General features: G+C 39.7%; 1 protein-coding gene across 1 annotated transcript in view; it reads right to left on the reverse strand.

Annotated features, from left to right (window-relative positions):
* Nucleotides 1-7,980: 7,980 nt before the first annotated feature.
* Nucleotides 7,981-26,929, reverse strand: part of OFCC1 (orofacial cleft 1 candidate 1) — a 124,706-nt gene continuing 105,757 nt past the window's right edge. The window contains exons 12-15 of the mRNA XM_009885430.1: nt 20,135-20,353; nt 18,030-18,282; nt 13,287-13,450; nt 7,981-8,170 (exon numbers count right to left, since the gene is read on the reverse strand). Coding sequence (XP_009883732.1) covers nt 7,981-8,170; nt 13,287-13,450; nt 18,030-18,282; nt 20,135-20,353 — 826 coding nt within the window. The remainder of the gene's footprint in view (nt 8,171-13,286; nt 13,451-18,029; nt 18,283-20,134; nt 20,354-26,929) is intronic.

Here is a 26,929-nt window from a genome sequence, read left to right on the forward strand (position 1 = left end):
GCACATCTGTTTAAGCAGTTCCACTCGTTAGACCTATCCACCCAGGCAAAAGAAATTTTCCCTTTACCTAGGCTGCGTTGTACCTTGTTTTCCACAGCTCGCACATACACGTTTTGTGATGAATTACTAATCAACTGTTGTGAGGTTTAATGGCATGCCTGGGTACGGTCAGCATAGTTGGCTATTCCAGATTCTTCCGACCACCCGCCTTTCCCTTCTTTCTTCTTTTCACCCACCACTCCCTGGGGACTAAATACTCTAAAAGAAGAGCATGGCAAGTGCTTCAGAACCATCTGCCAATTTGATCCTACACAGTTCAAGACCTCATTGTTTCATACACTAATCATTTTATTTTAAATCTAAGAGGCGAAGGAATCCTACACTCTTTTCTGACCTTACATTTTACTCTGTTTTCTCTAACATCCCATTACTGGGCTGAGCCTTCCCTCTGCTCAACTCATGACTTTCAATCTCTATTTAATCTTCAAAAAAATACAGCCTCTGCCTTCAATAATTTATCCCAGATGAGAATCTGACCTTATATACACAGATCACGTAGAAGTTCAGTGAGACATGGCCCTATTTCCTCCCTTCTCCTTTGCTTACACAGACAGATGGAAATTCTGGCCCTAATGAAGTCAGTGCAAGTTTTACTGCTGACTGCAAAGGAGTCAAGGTTTCCTTCCTACAATTTCTGTAGTAGATAGGTGATTGTTTCTTATTGCCTAGTGTTGTCATCTCAACGTGCTGAGATGAATTGTCCTGGATTAGTGGGGTGGTTTACCTGTACTCATTAAAACAATTATGCATTACCCCAGATCAAACATAGTGATTTATTCATACTGGCGCTTAAGGAATTAAATTCTGTATTGCTGCTAATTTTTCTGGATATGCTCAAAGTCAGTTTTTGCTAATGCTTTCTAGTCTCCTACAGTACTCTTACAGCAAATTTCATTTTGATTCTTGGTAGAATCTAAATTTCTGGAGACACTGTACTGAGACCTCCAGTGAGCAACTTCAAATTTTTTTTACAACATGGGTTAAGGTTAGGAAGAAGACAGTGAACTCACAAAATGCTAGGCTTCTAAAAGAGCACTTAAACTAGTTTAGGGAAAAGAAACCACAAATCAAAATTATAAGACCATATCTTCTACTGCAGCTTGAGTGATCTCATCTATTCACTATTTTTTAAAGATATAATACAGAGTGCAAGAGGTAGAAGTTACATATATAGGGTATCACTCGTAGTCAAAAAGAGTTTGCAAACAAAAGAGTGGACAAATAAAAAGGAAGTTTACACTTTCTATTCTTTTGCTTTCTCTACATGTTTTCATTTCTTCATTTGCAGACCAGTGACATCTAAATCAGCAATTTGAGGAGGGGAGAATTCTTTTGGGGGAACAAAAAGTAACATGACTGTATGGCTGTTTTTTCCCATCAGCTTCTCTTACCTGGCATTTCTTTCAATTTCTTTTCATTTTCCTTGGCATGGTTGTGTGTTCTGCACAAATTTCTGAACCACTTTCCACCTTGTCCTTTGCTGACTTTTCCTTCAGGACCCCAGAATTATATACCACGGTATTCCAGCTCCTTTCCTCAATCTTTTTTTTTCTTTTTTTCTTTTTTTTTTTTTTAAGCCAAAATACCCTTGCAACTTTTCACCTATGTTTTGGAAACTGAGCTTCCTGAAATTCAACAGCAAAATTTCTATTTGTGTTCATGGGAAAAATTCACCCTGCAACTTCAGAGAGATCAAATTTAAGATGATCAGACTGACTAGATCCACAGAGACAGGCTGACATTCTTGTTCAAAATTTGACCTGGTCTCACCATCCATTTCTAGATCTTTCTCCAAAAAGAGGAAAGAAATTGTGCTCAGAGTAGTGCTAAACCTTCAAACAGAAAATACACCAATTATTCTGTCTGTATTTTCTTTAGCCTTTTTTGATCTACACTACTGTCTAGTTATACCAGGGGAAGCGAAGAGCTTGAATCTGGGATTTTGGATCAGGGCAGGGTAGAGGATCCTCCTTTTTCTGTTTCCAATATCCAACCACAACCAAGCAACGTGCCTATTTCCATTTTTCACCACGCACTATGTGCCATGTTTTCCTGGGTGTAGTGTTGGCTCTCAGAGGACTCCAGTCTTTGCCCTTGGCTTCTCCCTATCCATCACCCACCTGTCTTTGCAAGCAGGGTCCAAACTCCAGCACAGGAGCAAGCCCAGGACCATAAGAAGAGATGAATTACAGTGACTTCAGGTGTGGTACCACCTGCCTTCAGCAGCCTCCACCTGTGGCCAAGCAGCTTTGCTGCAGCACAGTCTACCTGGAGGCTCATGAAGCTTCCCCTAAGAAAAGATGAAAAGTTAACCCCCTCATAGTAGATGACTCGCTCTCTGCCAGCTCTCCTAACGCCGACACATCTGACATCGGTTTCCTCTCTTGCCACTGCTGATTCCACTAGCAAGGGCAGGATTTTGCCCTCAACTATTCACAAGTAATTAATGCATTATTGAACAGAAATAAATAGATAGCAATTAAATAACAAGTATTAATGACTTATTTATTAACATATTAATAGTTGGCCTGAGAGTAATAAATGCAAATTAGTGTAAAGTGGTACCAAAAATTGTGTCGATAATAGGCCCTGAAGTAATCTTGTGTGTTCAAGATAATTACAAATATATTTTCCTTTCAAAAAACTACTGCCGGGTAATTTTTTATGGTTTGCTATAATATCATTTTAGAATTAGAAAATTAGCCCTAGTCTCATTAAAATAATTTTGCATTGCATCAGGCTTTATTTCAAGTGTAAGTTTCACATTATCTTCTTGCCTATAGAGCTTGCATTTTTTTCAGAAACCGTCTCTGTGTGCAAAGCTTTTGGGCCTGTGCTTGGTGTATTAATGGTGTACACAATGGTCACTGCTTGTACAACTTTTCTCATCATTAGCATTATTATGTAAACAGTCCCACTGCAAGCAGTGGTGCTACCTTGAGGGCTAAATGCAGTAAAAATCACTGAGGACCAGATTTTTTCCTTTTTACCCCTGCTGATAGCAATTCACCTGATAAATAGTTCAGAGGCTTTAAACATGAGCAAAGTGATGCACTGTGCATATAACAACTGATCCAGCCACAACAGACCATAATTCAGAGAACGATCCCTGGTAAGAACCTATATTACTAGAAATAATTTCCTCTTCCCTCCCCCCTCCTTTTTTTTTTAACTCTTATCTGTTTCCGCAAAAGAAAACCCCACTTGATGCTTTGGCTCTTAACTGTAACTTAACTTTGGGAAACTGAGTACTTCATGAGGACAGCAAGCCATTGTCACTTTTATCACATCTACCAAAAAAAAAAAGGGTTGGCTAAAATGCAGAGTCCTGACCTCATCACTGATCTGCAGCAAGTTAACAGCAAGTTAATGTATTCTTGTCTGACATTGGTCCTGATATTCCTGATTCTGGAATTTGACCTATATTTAACATGGGTCTGTCTCCAATAAAATATCAGTAAATACTCAGCTTTGTCTCCATATATGCAACGGGTTGAGGAATGAGGTTCCAGGCTTCCTCCTAGCAGAGGGCACCCAGAACACTGTTCCTGCAAATGTTTGTTTCTACAAATGCTTCTGTAGATGGCATTTTTACTTCTTTGCAGCTTTCCTCATTAAAGGCTTTGTAAATGGCTTCTTCCAAAATAATCTGTATGGTAGGGGGCTTTGGTGGCTCTCTCCCTACAGTGCTTTCCAAACCTCTCCGTAAATGTGATTGTGGCCGTGTAATCTGTGTACCTGGAAATATAATTCGTTTTGTTGCTAATGAAGGTCCTACGGCACAAATTTATTAAAGGTATACTTTTCCATGGGATAATAATTGGGTCGATAATATTAAACTCATAGGCTCATTATTTAATTGCAAGGGCAGATTATGAATACAGCTTCTAAAATGTATTTTAATGAAAAACACTACATCCTGACCTAATCATATCAACCTTATGCTATCTAATTAAGGATGCAAAAAATCATTAGAGTTGCAAAATATTAGTTCCAGCTCGATCAGGCTGCTAGCTGCCCCTTCATGAATATATATATTTTTTTACTCTATGATAAATAGTTAATGAGGTAAAAATGACAAAATTTGCATGTAGGCAAATTAGTTTAATAGAGTGATGTCTTCCTGGTCTACAGAAAGTGACCTTTTTCCTATCAAAAGAATGACTAGAAATACTTTGAAATGACGGCATGGATGTCATTCCACAAATGACAAATCACTTCTCTGAACAATATAAAAATTATAAAATGCAATAACCTTAAATTCTCATCATACTGTAAATGTGTCCTCTGCTGCTGCATTTATCAATTTAATAAAAGGAAATTAAGCATATTATAAAATACCCATTTATGGGGCAATTTTTATTCCAGGGAATAAAAATGAGAAGCACATGGTTAATAGCAAGAAAATATTGCAAAAACGTAGACCTATTTTTTCCAGAAGGTTTGACTGACTATTTACTTGAATGACCTCCATTTAAAATATATTTTTTATATGGAGTGATGTAAGATATGGCAGTCTCATGCTTCCCTTTATAAAAATTGCTCACAGTTAATTTGGTATCTTATTTAAAAATTAACACATTAATAATGCACGCAATAAGGCCTAGTGATGTGTCTTCCATACTGATTACTTTGTACAATTAGACATACAAAAAGAAAGGGACAAGATAAATACCTTATGCAAATTCATTGCAGAAAAAAGGGTCTTTCAGTATCTGCAATGCCTAGGAGCATAGAAGACCTGAAAACATTGTTCCTGGCCTTGCAGGGAGGTGCTCCATGTGGAAAACATATTTCTGGAATGGAGCAAGTTTTTATTACAAAACTAGATTTGCCAAAGAGGTAACGAAACTTAGTTTGATGGTTCTCTTTTCCATCAAAATCATATAAACAAGAAACTGGAGTAGAAGGGGAAGATTTCAGGTTTCTGAAGAACACTGGTGGTATTTTCACAGCATTCACATTTCGTTCAGATAGCTTGGGATTTTTGGGCAGTAGTCTCCACTCACAACTTTTCCTCATTGTGAGGCAGATCCTGTGCCCAGTGAAGTAAATGACAGAGATCCGACTGGTGGCAGGGATGCAAATACCTGCATGCTTTCTACATTACTCCTGTCTCGTTGTACCGTATAGTCTTCACCAGTATGTTCCACAGAAAACAGGAACGTTTAACACTGTCACAGCCTGGCATTTGGTTAGGTCTGATATAAAGGAGAAGACATTAAATTTGTGCAGATATAGGCAGAATAGGAATCAGAAACTTGGGGATTTAGGGTAAAGGGAAAAGTGTGCATCACTCCACTTTGTCGAATGAAGCGCGCAGTGCTCCCTTGGCAGAATAAGGGGAGTCCTCCCTCTGCTCTGACTGCGCCCTCCCTCCTCCTGGTTCTGGCTGAGGCTGGGTGCATTTTAAAGGATCTCAGGGTAAAATCAGGTACTCGCATTTCAATACAGCATTTCATACATGCCAAGCTGCATATTGGGAGCAAAACTAGGCATTTCCATATGTCTATAGCTATGGTCATGTTTTTCAATGTTCTGTCCTCTTAATTATGTCTTATTATAGCAGTGGATATGCCCTTTTACCCCGCTCTAGTGAGACCCCGCCTGGAGTACTGCATCCAGCTCTGAAGTCCTCAGCACAGAAAAGACATGGACCTGTTGGAGCGGGTCCAAAGGAGGGCTACAAAAATGATCAGAGGAGTGGAATACCTTGCCTATGAGGACAGGCTGAGTTGGGGTTGTTCAGTCTGGAGAAGAGAAGGCTCTGGGGAGACCTCATTGCAGCCTTTCAGTACCTAAAGGAGGTTTACAAGAAAGATGGGGACAAACTTTTTGGCTGGCCTTGTTGCAACAGGACCAGGGGTAATTGTTTTAAACTAAAAGAGGGTAGATTTAGACTAGCTATGAGGAAGAAAATTTTTACCAAGGGGGTGGTGAAACACTGGCCCAGGTTGCCCAGAGAGGTGGTAAATTCCCCATCCCTGGAAACATTCAAGGTCAGGCTGGACGGGGCTCTGAGCAACCCGATCTAGTTGAAGGTGTCCCTGGTTATTGCAGGGGCGTTGGACTAGATAACCTTTAAAGGTCTCTTCCAACCCAAATTATTCTATGATTCTGTGACAATCCAGATTTCTTCCATTCAGGGGCAGATTATTTGTATACAGAGCAGTAATTTTTCTTTCCATTCTTTTCTGTTTGCCTTTACCCCCCAAGTATCTCCTTCTCCCGCCCCCACCCCGGCCGCCCCCTTCCTCCACCCATCCCTTCCCCACATGCAGCCCTTTCTGTACTGCTGTAAGAAATGATATGCTGGTAATATCATTAGAAATATATTCAGCACTTGAAACAGAAAAGGAGTTGTTTGCAGTTGCCTTATCCATCACTTTTTCCATATGGCATTGGTAGTCCTGGCATGTAATATGAGGTCCAGTATGTATGTTCTTTGTTTGACCTTACTTAACATGTAACAAAGGTAATAGAAACCAGTCATCAGCGGCTATGCCATGACTTACTGTAGAAAGCTTTTAAGTGGAAAAAAGGGGTGATTTTGCTTGTTGGGGTAAAGCAAATAAGTGCTATCTGTATAAAAAGTGGGAATATCTGAGGCAGGTGGCTGTGGTAGCACATTCACTCGTTCATACTTTTTCCCTCCCCTCTGTTGAAACACAGTGTGGTGCTCTGTGCTTTTCCACAGAAATTAAGCTTACTGAGTATCTGCTTTTTCATTCAGTTGGCACATTCACCTTTTTATTTTTCCTTTCAGGGTCCTAACTGTCATCATGAAAAAAAGTGGAAAATAATTACAGCTGTGCCAGATGTTTATAGCAGTGACAACTGAGGCTATATATTTATATAAACTCCTGATCTTTCAAAGGTACCTATAGAGCCTTGAAAAACCTGCAGACCCTCATCTGAAATTGCTTGTTCCAGTGTGTTAGAAAAGCAAACAAAACAAACAACTCATACATACTTAAGAGGATAACTTCCTTCCTATCTAGAATCTGTTCATTTTTACATTGAAGCAGGAGAGTTACTAAAGGAAGCATTGTACACAGAGGCACTCATAGATATATAAATCCAGTTGATGAGCACTTTAACAATTGTCCAAGACCTGTTTTATAAGACAGTCCTGTGGGAATTAATAATGCTAATGCAAAGCTAGAAAGCAAGAAAGAAAATGTCGCTCATTGAATGAAGACAATGACCCTTGCAGACTACTGACCATGTTACTTCTCTTATTTTCAATTCTCTGAAAGCAATTATGACCAGAAGCCTCATTTCTGGGTGGCATCCCCAACAATGGACACTTTGCACACACAGATATATTTCCTGCGCATCACAGCTTTTAAGGCTGTATATGGGACTAGAAGCTAGTGGCTTAATGGAAAAGAAAGAGGAATTATTTTACAGCCGAAGTACAGCAGACCAACTTCAGAACTCTCCTATCTCCCCTGCACATTTCCAATTTAGCCCACTCCTCTGGGAGATCCTGGAAGGAAGGGGCCAGGAAGGAGAGCAGGGCTATCACATCTGAATCATCAAACTCACACCCCTTTCTCAGGGCAGCCCCATCCATGCCCTTGCAGGGAGCAAATTTGACTTGTCCATAGGGCTGCCAAGTTTGCTGAGCTGGCTGAGAAATTATCTGGGATGGTAGTGACATTTAAACAAGTAGCAAGTCTCTATGACCTGGTCAAGAAACACCAGATGGCATAGATAATTTTTGACATCAGTGATGCCGCTAAGCCTTTAGATACTAAGCAGATTGTAACCCCTCAAGATGTTCAAGCAATGCACATACAACCTTCTTATGAAATTCTCCTGAAGAAGCTTCTTAGCTTTCCTGTTCAAAGAATCACTCTAAGAATAATTTTCTTGTGTACCTAGGTCTTTTTAGGTAATACCCAGAGTCACAGGCTACTTTAGGAGATTCTGTTCACCACTCACCATCCGTCTTTCACCATTGTTTCCTCTCCACTGTTCAGCCCTCTTCATAATATAGCTCAGCTCCTGATTGGAAATCTCCAAGTCCAGTGGAACGAAGTATGTGCCTTCCTCACCATGAATGCGTCGAAATACATCTAACAGCCAACCTTCGCTATGTAGCCTGAGGATAGAAATGACAGATTTGGTTCTTCTTTGAAATGACTTTTCATGCAAGAAAGAAAAAGGTCTTGCCCTTTTGTAGGTTTCTAAAGCTTGGGCTTCCCTTCATGACTGTATTCTCTACCCATGAGTAAGAAGCTTCTTTCGCATGAGTTCTTCAGCGTACAACCATCACCAACCCTCTAGAGACTTTACAACACCTGAATCAAATCACATAAACTTAAGCAGCAATTTCTTTTAATTATTTCAACATATTGACTTCCGAAAAAGATTCTGATCTTCCTTTCCTTCAGAAATGTCCAATGTCTGTCCTTAGCATTGGAATGGGCAACTATTTCCAGTCCTTATGTGGAACACCTCAGTGAGGCATGAAAATGGAAGTCCTGCTGCGCCAGGGTTAAATAATGTGCAAACCACATTGTATAGGAAGGAACTACTCACCATTTTTTTCAACCCCAAGCCTGAAGTCTATACAATCTAAACTTCTCTTGATGTTAGAAAAGTTAATTTTGTTTGTTGGCTTTGTTTTTCTATGACATTTCTGTGCTGTGGTAGGGAATTGAATAATCACTACGCAGTAAAATTCTCTACCACAAGAAAGGCTTGCTGTGTGGTATTTCTTAATGTAGGTGAAACCAAGAAATATTGTGAGGCTTTTGGAAAGCCTAGTGTCACATTTTTAGCCTTAGATGAACTTTAAAACTTCAAAACATTGCTGTTTAATTGAAATGGAACCTCTTCAAGTTCATCTCTTTCTCATTCGACTTTTATTCCAAAACCAGGGGTTCAGAAAAAAAGATCAGAAAATCTGGAATCTCAGTCTTGGATATTGAACTGAGGTCTTCCCTTTTGTACCCTCTTCCAAGCTAACACTTTATTACAATTTGGCCCGTGCTTGGTGCCAATCATAGCTTTTCTGTATTTCCCAGAGACTGGCTGGGTAGTCACGAGAAGTGCAGGGATTGCTCTGTGGCACTGCAACCAACAAAAAGCCTAGATTTCTGTGGGGCTGTACAGGTCCTTCATTTCTTGGCAGGTGGGAGAGAGCACAGGCACAACTGCTTTGACCCTCTGAACTCTCATCCTTCTCACGTATAGCAGCAGCAGACACGGTTCTTGTGGCGTATTCTCCTCTTGTGTCTTGAATTGGCATGTTGTGCTAACCAATGTGTGCGCAGGTGGAGAGTGGTGGACTGTTCAAGTAAATCAGAATGAAGATCACATTTACTCCAGTTCTACATCTCATCTTACAGTGCACACAGTAATTGTAGGGAAGCACACTTAATAAGCTGCTTTGTACTATTTTGCCTACAACTGAGATTTAATGTGGAACAGAAAGGAGATGCACCAAGTTTTTCAACTTGATCTCAGGAGGACCTTTAGCTCCCTCTTCAAAAGGGAATACGTACCTTAGGGTCAAGCTCTATATGCAAGAGTGTCTGTGATGGAGTAGCTGTTCTGATACTGAAATCTGGCAGCCTGGCTCAACATCAGATTAGGAATTTGTATCTCCTGCTTTGCTGCGAAGGTGCTCTCTGTACTTTTTTCCCCACCCTTCATTTTTGAAACATTTGTTTTTGAAGCTGCAGCCCTAAATTTGCTGTAGTTTCCAAGATTTCATCTTGGGATTGTCTTATCAAGAGAGAAGAGCAGCTGGATGAAATGTAGGTAGTCCCGGGAATAAAAACAAACTGACTACCAAGAAATAATAGAAAAAGCTCTAAAGGATACTAAATTATCTTAAAACGTGCTACAGAAGAGAAATATTTTTTTTTAAATATAACTAATACCCTTCATGAAGTAATTTTTCAAATTCCATAGCGTCTTCAAAGTACAGCTTGTCTGTCAGTCCCTGGATCTATATTAGATGTTCTTTCAACACAATAGAAACATTTTCGCAAACATTGACTCATAACTTAGAATTATCTTGTGCTTAGTTGAAAAACTAGCAATCAAGCTAGTGGTCTTTCTGGCCTTCCACTCATCTTGAAACAATAATACTCTATCATGTTAGTCTTTGATATTCCAGGTCAGCAATTTAAATGACTTGCCACTTATCTTGCTAAACAAGAAAAAGACCTTGCTATTTATTTAAGCTCGCTTAATGTAACATTCTTATTTCAAATGAAGTAAAATTTAATGCAGTTAAATTACTGTCTATTTGCTGCCATAAACATTTTCTATATGAAGATTTTAAGCACATGGTTATAAACAATATAATTAACTTTGAATTAATTAAGAATCCTGAAGCCTGTCTTCCAGCTTTGTTCCTTTTGCCCAAAAGTACTCAGCCTGTTCCTGTTACCTGCTTTAATTTCTTTTCTTTGGCACGAAAACTAATAAAACACTTCTTTTTGTGTCTTAACATGGCTTCTCATAAATAGGACAGTAATAATTTCTATTGCTAATGCAATAAAGAGCAGAATAAAACTCAGATGCTATTTTCTAGAGATATGAGACCCAGTATAATACCTTACAAGTTCATTTGTTTATCAGAAAGAACAGAAAACACTGAAATGATTTGCTATCTAGAGTTAGATCAAAAAATGGACTTCTCAAAAATTTAGACAAATCAAAAAAGGTAGACTGGTTTAAAGCAATGTATTACATCTTTGCTTGAGCCTTTCTCATCCTTTTTTGGAAAACAACTGTAAAAAACATAAAAATAATTTTGCTGTTAACATTGAAAACTGTAGATTTTTGAAGCTTTACCCCTAAAAATATTTCAATAGCAGGAAATTTAGATTCTTTCCAGCAAACGCTTTTTAGTTGAAACGGATCTGCATTTTCTCACAGCACAGAAAACCTTTCACCAGCAAGTTTCTGACTGTTTCTAATGTCTAATGGAATTAAAATGAAGGAATTGTAACCAGTGCCACTTCATTTTTCCAAAAAGTAATTAGAATATCTCTCCATGCTAGATGTACTACAGACTCCCAAGACACCCAAGGGGAGCCAGATTTATTGAGGTATGTTGGTTTATAAAGACACAAATAGATGCCTACTGCTGTTTACCCCCTGCCCATGACTTCGTTAGATTCCTGGTTGTTCATCAGTGTTGCCATGAAGCTTTATAGCTGGCAGAAATAGACACTTCCCCTCCTTGCTTTGGTGGTCTGGTGGGTTCACTGTTCTTACCCCTTTTTTATACTCTGCTGAACACTTCTCTCCAATGACAAGTTGCTGAGTAATTCTAACCAAAAGCACCAACTCCACCATCCAACAACCAAAGTCTTGCCTGTGGACTGGTGTCTTAAGACACAGAAGACATTCCTCAATATTTATATTGGTTTACCTTACAAGAGAAAGATGTGCTGGATGCCTGTGTAAAAAATATATGTTTTCTGAGTCAAGTAACATTACATTTGAATATCTTTGAAATATAACACCAGGGAAATATTCACACAAAGGGATACTACTGCTTTGGTTATAACACTATTTTCTCTTGAAGACAAATGCTGTTATATCAATATTCAGGAAACAACGTTATGAATTGCAAGGATCCTTTCCTTAAAAACATTTTTAAAGGTTTTAATGCTATCATTAGTGGACTGACAGTGTGCTGCTCAAGAGTCCTAGCCAGGCCCCAAGGTTCCCACTGTGTTGGGCTGTGGACATACAAGCAAGAGAAAGTTGATCCAATTTCAGAAGCTTATAGTATACCTTCACTCTGCACAGACTCCAGTATTCAAAATGTTTCTTTTTGTTATCAAGCAAAGAACTTCAAAGTCCTTATGCACTGTAACAGATTTTGTTATCTTTCCTTTGCTTTTGTATTTTGCTATGAATCATTTTTAAAATGTGTTGTACTGAGACAACTTTTTTCCCCCAGTAACATTCTCCCCCCACCCCTTTATTGGAAAACATTATGGGAAAATTGATCCAGAAGGAAAGGAACCTTTGATGATCTTGCACCTGTTCCCCAGACAATGAAGATGTTGGTAATATTCTCATAAAAACCTGCCTTACAAATGTTTTAATTTAAATTAATTTTCCTGAGTAATAAACGACAGCAGCTAAAACTTATGAAGCTATTCACAACTATTAAGTCAATGATTAAGAAGGCATTAACATCTCAAAAACTAATTAACTAGACTACCAGTACATTGGAGTTGTGTACAGCTTCCAGGAATGCAGGAGTTTTGAAACACTTTGCAGAAATTTAGATTGCCATTTATCTTTTTCTGCCTGCTGCAATGAAGTTTGTGGAAAGGAGACCGAGGGCTGATTCTGTCAGATGGAAAGCGTATGCTGAGATTTTCTGTTCTTACACCTGCCTGCATCTTGCCTTTGCGTACGGCTTTTTATTGGTACTTGCCACCACTCAATGTTCATCACTGGGTCAGGTAAGGGCCAGTATAAAATTCATACTGCATTATAGATGAGTCACTGAGAAAAAAAGAAAATACCCTTTTTCATTCAATATATTAGACAACTTATCTCATTAATTTTCAGTGTCCCATACCTGGCCTTATTAACTGTATAGCTAATGGTGCCTGCTAGAAAGGTGGCAAGAAAGGGGTTTGTTAAATTTCATGATGAACTGAATATTGATAATGGGCTAAGGTCATGGAAAATTATTTTAATTAAGTCATGTCATGCAGTAGGTTAAAGTCTCAGTCACATCAAGTCAAAAATTCTGTGTCGTCAAGGCTGTAAGACTGTAAGGCCACTGCAGATTCAGAGAGAGATTTTACACTTCGCACCAAATGCAGCTTTCTGAATTTTTCCTATTTCTCACAAAAACACTGCTTGGAAGACTAAAGACAACATCTTCAAAAGTACCTAAATAAAAGGTACACACACTTAAGAGCTTCAACCCTTGACACAGACACCATAGTCTGAAGCAAAAGGAACAGAGACTCCTAGACTGTACGAAAAATCATTAGATCAATTGTATTCCTGTTGAGGAAATAAGCGCTTCCCTCGCTGACTTTCTGTGCCCACCAAATACCAGTGTATTAAAAGATAAGCGGGAGCTAACCCCTCCCTTGATTGTCTGCAATTCTGGGCTGTGGACATGTGATATTGATATACCTTTTCTGATGTCACCTTATTTTATCTTACAGGAGAAGGGGTCTAAGCCCCTAAGGGAATAATGAGATAAAGAGACATACCTTAAAAAGTACAGGTACAACACTGTCGATGAGATGATGAACAGGATTATATAAAGGATCACAGTGATTAAGGCACCAGGAATCCCCGACTCCTCTGCTCTTTGAAAGACCCAGTAGAGCTTTGCAGCATCAGCAATGGGTTTCTCTACGCTGTTCTCAAGTCGCTGTCATGGGGGGGAAAAAATCAACATGAGAAAACGCCAAACCTGATTAGACTATTTACCTATAGAAACAAAAGAACCTGAATTTCTTTATAAAGAAGGATTTACCTGTAATTTGCAGGGCATACAGCTTGAAACTTAGGAGTCGTTCTACACAGAATTTTAAGTTAACCATCAGATGTGAAATGAACTATTTTCTGGCTTATTTTAGCACAATTAAAATCTGAAAACACTTGTGCCAGTGCATAATTCCAAACTGACCAGTCTCAAAATGACATGCCCTTGTCACAAGAAAAATACTGGTTCCTACCAGACTCAGCAAGTTACATTGTTTTGAACAAGTGCAATTTGGAGGGTGTATACACACAATTCCCAATTTCAGATTGAGCCAGTGTTTGTGCTACCACTGGAAAACAAAAGTAGCCCTCATGTTATCTGAAATGCTAAATGGAATTATCAGGGCATCCGCATGTGTTCCTAGCTGACACCTAGGATAGCTTTTCCACTAGGCTTGCAAACAACAGCATCAGTCAAAGAAGGTAGTGGGTTCACAAAGCTTCACTGAGACCCAATGAGGTGAGAAAAAAGGAGAAAGCAACTACAAGTAGATCAACAGGGAACACCAGCAGGGTTTTGTTAAGTTTTGCCCAAAGGGGATGACCTTTTTTCAGTGCAAAAGAGACAAGTTCACCCTTATGAAGCAGTATTTTAATTTATGTACATGCATTATCAAGCCTGTCTGCAACGTTTTAAGTCAGCAAAGCAGATATTCCCTTAACCCTGCAATCCTGGTGTCCAGTTTGGGAAGCCACAAAGAATGTTACAGCCTGTAACACTGAATAGCCAACAAGCATCAGCATTATTTTATGATATAGCTCTCATTTAACTTCTTTCTTTCCTGAGAAGAAATAGAAACACCATGAGACCAATACCTCTGAAGAGATCTGACTATACTGTACTCTCACTGCTGTGGTGGCATTAAAGAGACCTCTTAGCTGTACGAAGTAGCAATGGTAAGTTGTATCCTTAATAGCTTCTGCAAAGGTACATGACTGTCATATACCCTACTTAGTTATGCTATTAATAGTTTACCTTCAACTGCTCTGTAAACAAATAAACACGTATAACTATTTTCATTCTACTGAAGATGAAACAAATCATAGAATCATAGAATGGTTTAGGTTGGAAGGGACCTTGAAGACCATCAAGTTCCAACCCCCCTGCCATAGGCAGGGACACCTCCCACTAGACCAGGTTGCCCAAGGCCACGTCCAGCCTGGCCTTGAACACCTATCTTTAGCACACTATCTTTAGCATACTAAATATTGGTAAGGAATTAATATTCATAAAACAAAAAGAGTAATTTGATTGGGAATAAGGTGGTTTGTGTAATTTTGCAAAGATTCACAAAGAATCCTGAAGGATTCATAGCACTCTATGTGTCATTATACTTCCAGTAAAACATGGGAAAGTATTTTCCAAAAATCTATTATTTTCCTTTTTTTTCCACATCTAGTTCTTAAGAACTAGCTACTGTATTGACATATTATTGCCCTCTGCTGGATCGATTTAGAAGAATTCAGCTACATATCATGGGTCTTCTGCTGCTCAGAACTAAAATAAATTCCTCTCTTCACTTTTTAAAGTGACACAATGACAGCCATAGCCATATTAAATCACGTTAACTCATTTTGCAAGGATGTGAAACTGCAACCCCCAAAAATCCAGTATATATTATTCAGAGATGGAGCCTGTAACCTTTAGGCTTCAAGAAACCTGCACTTTCCTGAGCAACTTGCCTGGACTGATCCTTAGGAAGAGTCAAAACTTTCTCCCCATTTTTTTCTACCTCTGCAGCGACATGCATAAGAAAGTAAAGACAATTACAAGTCCAATGATGAGCTGTACAAGGACTGAGATTCTTGAGTATATTTCTGTGCTCTCTCCACCCTTTGCAACACTGCCAGGTTTCTGTAATGGAAATTAAAAGTCCCAGGAGAATGGCAATGGCATATAAAAACTAGTCACTAATTCAGATCTGTCTGCATTCTTTACAAAAAAGTTAAAATACGTTATCTCCTGGTTTTGGGTTTTTTTTCATCTCCCTGTTCTATCTTCTCTTCTCGAAAAAAAAAAAAAAAAACCCAAAAAAAAACCTGTCTGTCTCCACCACTTTCTTAACTGAAGAGACTACCAAGGAAAATCCTCTGCACAGCAGTCACGTCCTGAGATCCCTCCAGAGAGGCAAAAGTCTGAATGGCAAGTAAGAATAAATTTCTCTCTTACCCGAGCAGTTCTTTCTATCAAGGCAAAAATGATGTGGCGGAAGTGTGTATTTCTACCCATTTTTTCTAATAAAGAGATTGTGTGACTCCTTCTGTGGCCTCAAAGACATGATCCCAAAAAGATGTCTTCATTTTAAATTGTTTCAATAATACCTGTCAATATCTGTCTTAGGTACTTATCACACCACAAAGTGATGGCCATGTGAGCACTTCGCAATCTCTAATGTTTCTTATGATGACACGTATCCATGTGGCTAAAGAGGTGTTATTCTCTGCATTTTACAAGCTACAGATAGACCAGGTGACTGGTCCCAGGAAAGCTCTGGCAGAACTGAACTAGAACTGCATTCTCCAAAATCATAGGGAAGTTTCTTACCCCCGGAACATCCTTCTACAAGCTGACAGTGAATCAAACCTGGAATCACACATTTGATAGAGTATCTTCAACTATGAGTTGAAACCCCCCAAACATGCAACTGGTTTTCTAGTCTTCCCTTAATAATAAAAAAAAAATGAGTTAGCAAACAGAGAAACTTTTGTCTCCAGGGCTGTCATCTTTCATAAGTATTAAGGCCATTTAGGACACTAAAATACATTCTAGCACTAAAATAACTCATATTACCACAACACAACATTTTAAAAATGGTTGATTGAAAAGAGATTGGCAAGTAAATCTGAAATAGCTGCTGAAAGAATGTCAGGAGAAAAAAATTACAAATGCATTAATGAAAACACATGTAAGAGATGTAGTCTCATTTTGGAAAGGATACACACAGTATATTGCGTAATATTTGAACAAATGAGTTTCTACCAAAGATAAACTTGGTGGGTAAAATTGCCAAATTTTCAGTATGAAGTACAGAGAAAGGTTGCTTTTTTAATGTTGTAATGAAAAACTTTGTTACTTTATTTGTATCTCATGTTTCCCTTTGACCAGGCAAAGAAGCCCTATTTGAAATTGATAACAAATCCAGTCTGACTAGAACTGAACACAATTCCACAGAAGTCAATGGCAATGATTTTCTCAGTGCAAGTGTGGGAAAGACAACACAGACCTCACCTTTCCTTCAGTTTTTATGAATACACCTGTATTAGGAAGGGGGAAGCCTTTAAAATATTTAAATATTTCTAACCTGGATCTTGGGGAAATACCCCTTTTTCTCCTAGGAAAAAAAAAATCATCATCAGAATAATTACAGCTACAATTAAATTCTGTGCGTGGTTTACACCATGAATTAAAAATAATAATAAAAAAAAAAAACCAGCAGGCTGTCCAAGTGAAAACTACGGTGGTTGCCACATGCTTAAAATATTGCAATTACCTCCCAAGCAAGCTCCAATTAAATTTCTTGAACAGCTGAATTTTAATTTTCAAAACCACTACAATGGGAAACAGCACGTAAACAGTGGAAAATCACATTTTAAACAGGAATTCTTAAAAGCAGAGCACAGGTTAGTGAATGAGACCTGAGAACACCCAGTCCACAACAAGGACTGTGGATTACTGCTTGATCTGGAGCGGGCAACAGAAACAAAGGTACCTTTGAAAGGTAGACAAGGGCAAAAGGACAGCAATAGCACACCCCCAGAAAAGCTTGTAGCGCCCTGCGCCCATCAAAAGGACCCCGTGTCACCAATACAATGAGAGCCAAATCTGAAACACATGTTCTGGGAGACTGGGCATTACCTCAGATGTGATAAAAGTCCTTGGCCACCAAAGTACAGATGGGCTACACAGCGCATATGTAGGCACAGACAGAGTTTGGGGCTTTGCTCTCATAATTTTACACATGGTGAAGGTGTTTCTTTAAAGATGTCTGTCTTTCAATCTCACAAATCTTTTTAGGTGTGCCAGCAAGTTATATTAACTGTGTTGCATGTCAAAGAAGCGCACAATAACCTCTTCTTTTGATTTTGCTATTTTTTCAGTTTGTGTGTTTCAGCACTTAGAAAAATCTGAAGCTTAAATAATCAGGACTGCTCATTAACACATCTCCATTAACATCTAAAATTGCAGTAATCCTTTTCAAAGAAGATGCAATCATTCCAGTGGTGGATTTACTTTCTTATCTCCATATATGGCTTGTACAGTGCTCTTAATTTTATGCAGAAACACAGTGACTCCATTAGATGGGAATTTTGTTAATAAAAAGGTAATGTATAACATTATTATTTAATTTCTTTTTAACTTTCATGTTCCATTGCCAGGGGTGGAATTTCATATCTTTCAGTGATTCACTGAATAAAACAAACTTCTACGTCAAGGTCTCATGTCCAAGTTATTTTAAGTGACTTACCCCCAGGACTGAATCCACTATGAACACTGCCAAGGGGTCTAACACTGTCCAGAGTCCCAGAGCTATGATAAACTTTGACAAGAAGGAAGGGAATGAGTCAAACAGCTGCTGACAGCCCCATCTGATCAGGACCATAAGAAGCAGCCCTGCGTCCAAGGTTAGGGGTCCCACCACAACCATGACCAACTCTTCACTTCTCTGCAGCAACGAGTTCTGGTAGCACAGTTCGACAGTGTGAGGGAAAAGCTGGAATCTGTAAATAAGCAAAAGGAGAGAGTTTGTCTGTGTTTCTGGGCAAACCATCAAAAAAACATAGAAGAATGCATACTGCATGTTGCATTGTAAAGTTGCATCCCTATCTTGGTCACAATCCTCTGACCAAAAACTGTACAAAGCTACTAAAAAAACAAATTTTTTTCTCCTGCTTCTGCCTCCGTGTCCTTTGATCGCCTCTGACTCTCAGTTCAGTGGATACACAGCCAGACCCTCAGGACTGTGCAGGCAGGGCTGTAGGAAGGTGTAAGCTCCCAGAAGCACCAATGTGAGCACATGCCCCAGGAGCTCACCTCTCTCTGCATGCTGCAGCATCTCCGGACATCGCACAAAGTGGAAAATGTGTCAAGGAAGACATAGCTTTTAGCATCCCTAAAGTAATTGAAAATGTCCCTCTTGCCACCATGGGATGGTGGGATTTGAAAAGCTCGCACAATGACCAAATTTGCTGGCACTGTAGGAGACAGCAACTGCATGGTACTGTGAGCTTCATAAAGATGCTGATATTTAAGGCAAAAAATTCAAGCAAATCAAATTGGTTTAAAGTGTGCTCCTGAGTAAAGGTGAAGTGGTTTGATTCCCACTTTAGTTCTGACTCGTGAGTGCTACCACTGCATTTGGTGGGACTAGAGAGTGCTCAACTCTGTCTCTTCTGTGGGCACACAGCTACAGATTTGGATGCTGATCCAGGGCATCTTGGCTCGAGAAGACTATCCTTTATCTAGCTGACTGCCTGTGACAGCTGTGATTAGTGGCTTCGAACATGACCACCTCTCTCTCACACGTTGCTTCCTTCTGTTGTGCTTCCTTTGCTTTCACAGGCCCTTGATGCTTGGCCTCCCAAAAGTTTTAATGCCAGCTGGCTGAGCCCACCTGGTCTGTGCAAGGCCAGAAGCGAGACATGGCTGGCTTTGCGTTAAGATCTAGAAGAAGACCTTAACAACACCCACTGCTGTCCAGAGTCTGCTCAGACACCCTGTTCCAGTTTTAGCCAATAATCCCAGTATTACAGCAGACACAGGTCACAAATTTGCACGTTACTGGCTCCTACTGACTGATTCAGGTTTGCACAATGCTTTAAAGTGAAGGAAAGAAAAAACAGTTTCTGTTGGAGAAATCTTCCCTTCCCTAAGCATGGCTGATCTTTTTTGCTCTGTAAACCCATTCTCTACCCCACAGCAATGTATGGAGAACCAGATATATATCACCTTGTGGACTTGTTCTCCACCTTTTTTTTTCATGTCAAGTAATGACAAGTAATGATTTTCATGCAACTCTCTTAGAGAGCTCTGATTCCCAAGCTAAAGTCAATGTATCATATAGCTAAAATATGTCAACACATTGTAGTCCTCATAGTAAAACTGATACATCAAAGTTAAATTCTTCAAAGTGTTTTACTCATAGATCACTTTGGTAACATCAAATACAATTTAAATGCTGCTTCAGTATTGTGCACTTCTTGAGCATTTTAAATACTTGATCCAAAATGATAAATGATTCTTGTGGAAGACACATAACCTGCTGGGTATCTCAGTGAGGGAGAGGTAGGCCTGACACAAGATGCACAGATGGACACGTCCTGTTCTGGGTTGAAAACTTACATTATTAACACCTTCACCTTTCTGTTAGGGTCATATTTACACATCAGATCACCTGGAGTCTAGATGCGGTCCTTGTTCTCCTAGTGTCTGCAGAGGTTCCTATCAGGGTTTGCATGCAGAGCCCTTAGCACTAGTCTTAGTCATCAGTTCTCTTCACAGTGCAAAGGAACCGCTTTGAGTCAGGCTATTTGTAGAAATACTCCAACCGAGAAAGAAGGCAGCGGGACTTACTTTGTAACAGGAACCGAGATGGTCTGAAGGAAGAGCCATTGGCTCAAATAATGCAGGTAAAGTCTCACAAACCAAAGCAAAACTACCAGGAGCATGAGTAGCCAGAAGTCCCTTGAGCGCCAGTGTGCAGCTCCCAGCTCGGAGAAGGCTGCGTATACTACGAAATGGAAATGCTCAACAACCCGCCTGGACAGTTTCATTTTAGCAGAAGAACGGCAGCTGGAAATATATGGAAATAAAACAAAGAGTCATTTGGAAAAACATACAAGAAATATTGGTCCCTAAAACACTGTAGAGTCCTGCAGATAAACGTGATTTCGATTGACTTATGCATCTGACAGGAAAAAAAGGAACAGTATTTTCCATTGCAGTCAAGATGCTGGGTGGCTTCCTCCCAGAAATCACGCTGTTATTTTTATAAAAAAAACAACAAATCACATTTAAAACAAAGTTTTTAAAAGTATTTTGCTTTCATTTTGATTTTAATTTTCTCACAAATTGCCCTCTGAGGAACACTTTATCACTTATTTTCCTCCTGAGAAAACGGTAAAAGAACTTGTCGTATTTGTATTGAAAAAAAAAATCATTTTATTGAAAAAAAAACAAGAACAGCTTTTTGGTGTTTGGGTAAGAGAACTTCAGTCAAATATTTCAGTACACAATGTAGGCTAAAACTTCTCTTTAAACTAGTTTCAAGTGAAAGAGAAAACAGAAAGGAACTTGCACAGTGCAGTATTCTGCTACTGAGTGTGGTGTGATTTGCCCTTTAAGATAATTACTACAGTGCTTCAAAGGAGGAAAAAAAAAAAGAAATGAGATGCAGAGATGCAGCCTTGGCATTATGTTTCCAACAAACTGGAGTCTCTCAGCTGATTCAAAGCTGAAAAGACAGTAGCTTCTTTGACCTTTTGAAACTTCTAACTGCTATGCTTATTTCCACCGATTTAAATGACTAAGCAGCTGAGATGCACAACTCTAGGACTAAATATGATGTCATCATGCTCAAACTGTTATTTACATTGATTAAGGCTTCTAAAAGTTCAGAAATATAAAGATCTTTTTTGTGGAAGAAAACATGCTGGCTTTATAAAGTGTAGCGTATGACTGGAGAAGAAGCAACTTGCACTGTGTTTCATACTCTTTTAAAGCATTTTCCTGCCTACACATCTGAATTTCTTAAATAGCTGTGTGTATTTCATTCTCCAGCAGTCACAAAGAGAACTGCAAATAGCAATGGAGAAACTTAAAAGGATTCTGTATCTGGTCTAGGTTTGAATAAGCAGGAGAAATAAAAATCCCAAACTTGCCATCCATGGGTCTGGATTTTGGGACCAGCCTTGGCATCACATTATTCCTGACCCTCAGTGTTGAACAGGATGCATGTGTAGGATAAAGCATGATGTCAGCCAGCCCCTTTTCTCATGAGAAGGCTCAAGCTTTAGTCACCTGGTTGGCTGAAGAACAGGAGGAGAAGTTGGCAGGGACACACCACAAAAAACAGGTTTGGGGTCACTAAGAAGGCCTCAGGTACAAATCACCAAAACTTCTCACAGAAGTATCTGTTGGGCTGAGACAGGTGATCCTTGCAGTGACTATAGGTTGATCTATCAGGGGCTTTGAAGGGCTTTTTGAGACACTGCAGTCCACTTTGCTTATATCCTAATCAGACAAAGTCCTACTTTACAGTCTTAGAACCACATAATGAATCATCTTCCTCACAATGTAATTATTTACCCACAGCAGCCTACAGAAACATCACAACACATTTCATTAACATTATGAAATCATAGTCTAGGCTTGTGTGAGAAAGAGACAAAGAAAAATGTAAAATAAGAAATATAATTGACTGGTATTATACTACGAAAACCATAGCATTCTGGATGTTCCGAACTCTGGAGCTAGATTGTACTACATTTCCTTTTATATAAAGCAATTTTTGTCATCTTTAATCATTTCCATCAAAGTCTACTCGCTCCTTGAGGAGAGTTAATAGGGCAGGATTAGCCACAAAGTTATTTTAGTCAGACCAAATAGTTTATTGTTTTTGAAAAAAAAATGAAAAAGATAAAAAAAAAGACAATAAAGGAAAAAAGAATACTATCTTAGCTCATAATACTCTTCTCATCCTTCATCAAACAAGCAGAATTACATAGATGTCCCACCCAGCCTCACCCATGTCAGAAATCCACATCCTCTATGGTTGACTGCCAATCTTTGCCTCTGAGCTGAGGCCATGAGTAACCATATATTTTCCACAAAAATCTGGATTGAGATCACCTCCTCATTTCATGTAAGAGTCATTTAGTACTAGATTATTTGGGCTCAGTTTACTAAATGAAGCTACGTCCAAACAAGCAACACCAGGGTGAAATATTCAATGTACAACCCGTAAAGTATTTCAAGACATAAATCCTTCCTCTAAATGAACACTCATATTGAGAAGGAGAAACACGGCTCAGAGTGCTGAAAATACTAAGTCCTCTTTCATTCACAGGTGTCCTGGAGCACCAGAAACACTGAGAAATGTTAGTGACCAAAACGCTGGGTTGGGAAGGTGAGGTAACTTCTTCCTTACGGAGTCAGGATTCTGGTGATGCAATCAGCACTTTCACAGGAGTTTCATAAATACATTTACTCTAGCTGTGTAACTCATTGTGTGGAGCTGCTTGCATAAGCATCATGAGCACACAATACAAAGTGCGGCTCTCAAACTTCCCTAAGATTTAGGCAGCAATGAAAATAATCAACCTGTGCCTTCATTGCTCCATTCCTCCCTACTCTACTCCAAGAGGTCAACATAGAGCTAATACCTCCACCTGTGAGCTATCAAGAAAGTTGCTCTTTTTTAGGACACGAAGATGACAAAAAGCACAACAGAGGTCTGTGTGTTGTCATCCCTGCTGAGACACTGGCTCTCAGCCATGGGAATCCACTTACTCAACAAACTTCCAAAGTAAAGTAGAGAAATTCAGAGCACGTTCGCTGTTATCAAACCCTAGATATTTTCCACTAGCAATGACCCCAGTTAAATCAGCAGGGCAACACCTGTGATCTCTTTGCTTTGGTGCATCTTTCCCTGAAAAAGCAATAGCAACCCAGAAACTCCACAGAAAGCGAAGTTTGTTAGAAGTCAAAGAAATCAAGAAAAATATATCCATTAGGTAAAACCAAACATCATCCATTTTGACTTCTGAAAAACCATTTTTTCTTTAAAAGACTGAATGATTTTCCTCACACACCTTGACCATCGTTTCCAGCTATTAAATGGAAATTAAAGTGCCCCTAACTGTTTAACTTTTCAGACAGTCCAAATTCTGAGTGTTACTTCTGTGCTAGCTTGTGCTTCCCTATGACTGTGTAACACCTTGACATGAACATCATCAACCAGTGGTAGAAAACGGTGGCAAATATATCTAGTGACTCAGTGAAGGTCCCAACCCACAACTGGAATATCTTCATTTACTTTAAAACAAATTCAGTGGGCCCCAACTTACTACCTGGAAGTTAGAGCAAACTCTTCCTGAGTCCTCATTAATAAGTCTGTTTCCTGGCTGTCACTTCAAAACACTTGGTTTATATGATATCTCTTACTGACTTCTTTGAAGAATGAAGAAAGGAGGAGGCAGAAACACAAAATGAAATACACTGAACAAGTGGAAACAGCCCCTTTAAATATTTTTAGCTGGTGTTACTAGTGAAAGCTCGTGGGTGGAGTGACAGTGCTGGCAGATATAGTTTTCAGAAGAGATTTATATAAAGTTGCTCTAGGGCAAAGAGCATGAGTATTACCTTTCAAAAACAAATCAACCCCTCCACCCACAGAAAGCCCAAATCTCAACCCTTGGGTGAAAACTATATAAAGCTCCAAATGAGAAGCCACTTGAGCAATGGATTTATCCATGATTCCTTGGATTACTGGTAAGTAATTTGGCTGAATGTTTCTGTTCTAGGGCATTAGTTTTGCATTTTTCTTTGCAAAATGCTGCAGTAACAAATAGCAGAGACCGAATTACCATAAAAGCAGGTCAATTATTTCAATGGAAATTGTTCAGAAGGAAAGAAACGATGCACAGATTCTCTTAAGCTACACTTGATGATGATGACAGAAAAGTAATGGCTGATAGAAGGCAGTGTGTACTGTTGGGTGACAGCTTTGCTGCTGACAAACTACGGTGAACATTTGTATAATGCACTCCAAGACTGGCACTTACAGCTGATGGTGGGGGCAGATTCTCAGCCGATGCAACCTTGCTTGTTCCAGAGCTACACTGCTGTATACTAGCTGAGGCATTCAGGATCTAGTTCTGAATGTATCTATTATTTACATTGCATAAAATAAGGCAAAATAAATGTTTTATGTTACCCATACAACCAGAGAAGACTTAAAGAGCAAATGCAGACGTGAATGACTTTATGCAAATTGCTTTCAGGGAATCACAGTACTTGCAGCCCAAGAATCTGTAAAATGTATTTACTCAGTTCACAAATAAAAAAGACCCCTCCCCATCATCACCATAAATGGTAGGTATTTAAACTTCACCATAAAGTCCTTTATGGCTTATCAACAGTAACACAGACGGAGGAAAGGCTGCCCAGTGTTACTACAGTGAAATACTATCACTTTCAGTGGAAAAGCGCACCTATTTCTGAAGGCACAGCTAAAAATAATACGCTAACACATGTAGCCCTTAAAATGGAAACCAGTTAACAGCACCACTGATGAAGCACGAGGCAGAATGGAATCTAGTTCATTCCACTGTGCACAACAAACATATATATAAAACATACAATTTTATTATCATTAGAGGGATTTTATTATTATTCCTTCTGCATAATATTTTTCCTTTATAGATCTCATATTGCATTACAAAGAGACTGTCTTTATCTCGGGTTGTATGGTGATGATACAAATGAATTTCCCCAATAAGCCAATGGCAGAGCTGTGAGCTGAGCTCTGCTGAGTTACAGTCCATTATTCTATCCACTGGATTCCTAATAAAATATTACTTTTTTGTTTATTTGTATGCAAAATGAATATAACCAGGGAGAACATTTGCTAAGGATGAAGATGCTGCTTTTCCCCATCTCTTTCTAGGACACACCCATGCTTCATATTCTTCAGTCTGCAAGCACCAAAAAAGCTGGTACCACAAAGAGTTACAGGGGCTATCTGTTATAAGAGAGGTGGCAAAAAACCTGAGTGGACATTGGGTAATTCCTTAGCATACAAATGCTCACAGGAGAATTTGTTCTACAGCTTGCTGAAAAATCCAAAATCATGGTACAGAAGAAATGCTGGAAATCATGACAGGTTTATTTTTCAGGTGCACCTGTGGTGGAAAAAAGAAACTGCCAGAAGCACACAAAATCCAAAAACTCTGAAGGAAGGTTTTATGAATTAAACATCCTTGCAAAGCAGGAAAAATAGTCCGCCGATAACTGCAATAATTGTTTTGGGTTGCTGCAAAGAACATGACACAGGTATGTGAGTGCACCTGGCTACACGCAGGCTGCCCCACCAAGCTGGGGAGGAGAAGGGCGATGGTGGCCAAGTTCCTTCCAAGGTCCAGGCTGTGCCAGCTCATGAGGAGAGGGCCAGCAGGCAGCAAGCTCTGGATCGGCAACAGCCCAGGTGTGTTCGCATCACGTGCATAGCCAGGAGCCAGAACAAACACATCAGTTGAACTTTTCCCACAACCTATTCATGCCAAGAAGTTCACAGGGATATATGCTGGCACAGCTGTTGCCTTGGAAGGACCACTATGTTCTTCCATACCAGGGAACGGACACTGTGGGTCAGCGGGCCAAGATGCGTTCATTAAAGAGGAAGGGAAGGAAGTGCCAACAGCACCATCACAGAAATGTGGTGGGATGACTTGCACAATTTGAGTGCTGCAATGGATGGCTATAGGCTCTTCAGGAAGGATAGACAAGCAAGGAGAGGCTGGGGGGGGGTGTGGGGGTGGCCCTGTATGGCAGGGAGTGTTATGAATGTCTTGAACTAAAAGATGGTGACAATAGGGTTGAGTGTTTATGAGTAAGAATCAGGGGGAGGGCCAACAAGGCAGATATCGTAGTAGGAGTCTGTTATAGACCGCCCAACCAGAATGAGGAGGCAGACGAAATATTCTACAAATGGCTAAGAGAAGTCTCAAGATCACAAGCTGTTGTCCTTGTGGGGGACTTCAACTTGCCGGATATCTGCTGGGAATACAATAGAGCGGGGGGGAACAGTCTAGAAGGTTCCTGGAGTGTACTGGGGATAACTTACTGAGGGAGCTGACTAGGGAAGGTGCCCTGCTGGACCTGCTGTTTGTAAACAGGGAAGGTCTTGTGGGGGATGTGATGGTAGGAGGCTGTCTTTGGAACAGTGATCATGAAATGATAGAGTATTCAATTCTGGGAGAAGCAAGGAGAGGGGTCAGCAGAACTGCTACCTTGGACTTCCGGAGGGCAGACTTTGGGCTTTTCAGGAGCCTGGTTAACAAAGTCCCTTGGGAGACAGTCCTGAAGGGTAAAGGAATCCAGGAAGCCTGGATGTTTTTCAAGAAGGAAGTCTTAAAGACACAGGAGCAGACTGTCCCCGTGTGCCAAAAGACAAGCCATCAGGGAAAAAGACCAGCCTGGCTGAACAGGGAGCTAGGGTTGCAACTTAGGGAGATAAAGAGGATTTATGGCCTTTGGAAGGAAAGGCAGGCCACTCATGAGGACTACAAAGAGGTAGTGAGGCTATGTAGGGAAAAAATTAGGAGGACCAAAGCCCAGCTAGAACTAAACCTGGCTTCTGTTGTCAAG

This window comes from Charadrius vociferus, unplaced genomic scaffold (assembly GCF_000708025.1).
Source record: "Charadrius vociferus isolate BGI_N301 unplaced genomic scaffold, ASM70802v2 scaffold375, whole genome shotgun sequence".
NCBI classification, from domain to species: Eukaryota; Metazoa; Chordata; class Aves; order Charadriiformes; family Charadriidae; genus Charadrius; species Charadrius vociferus.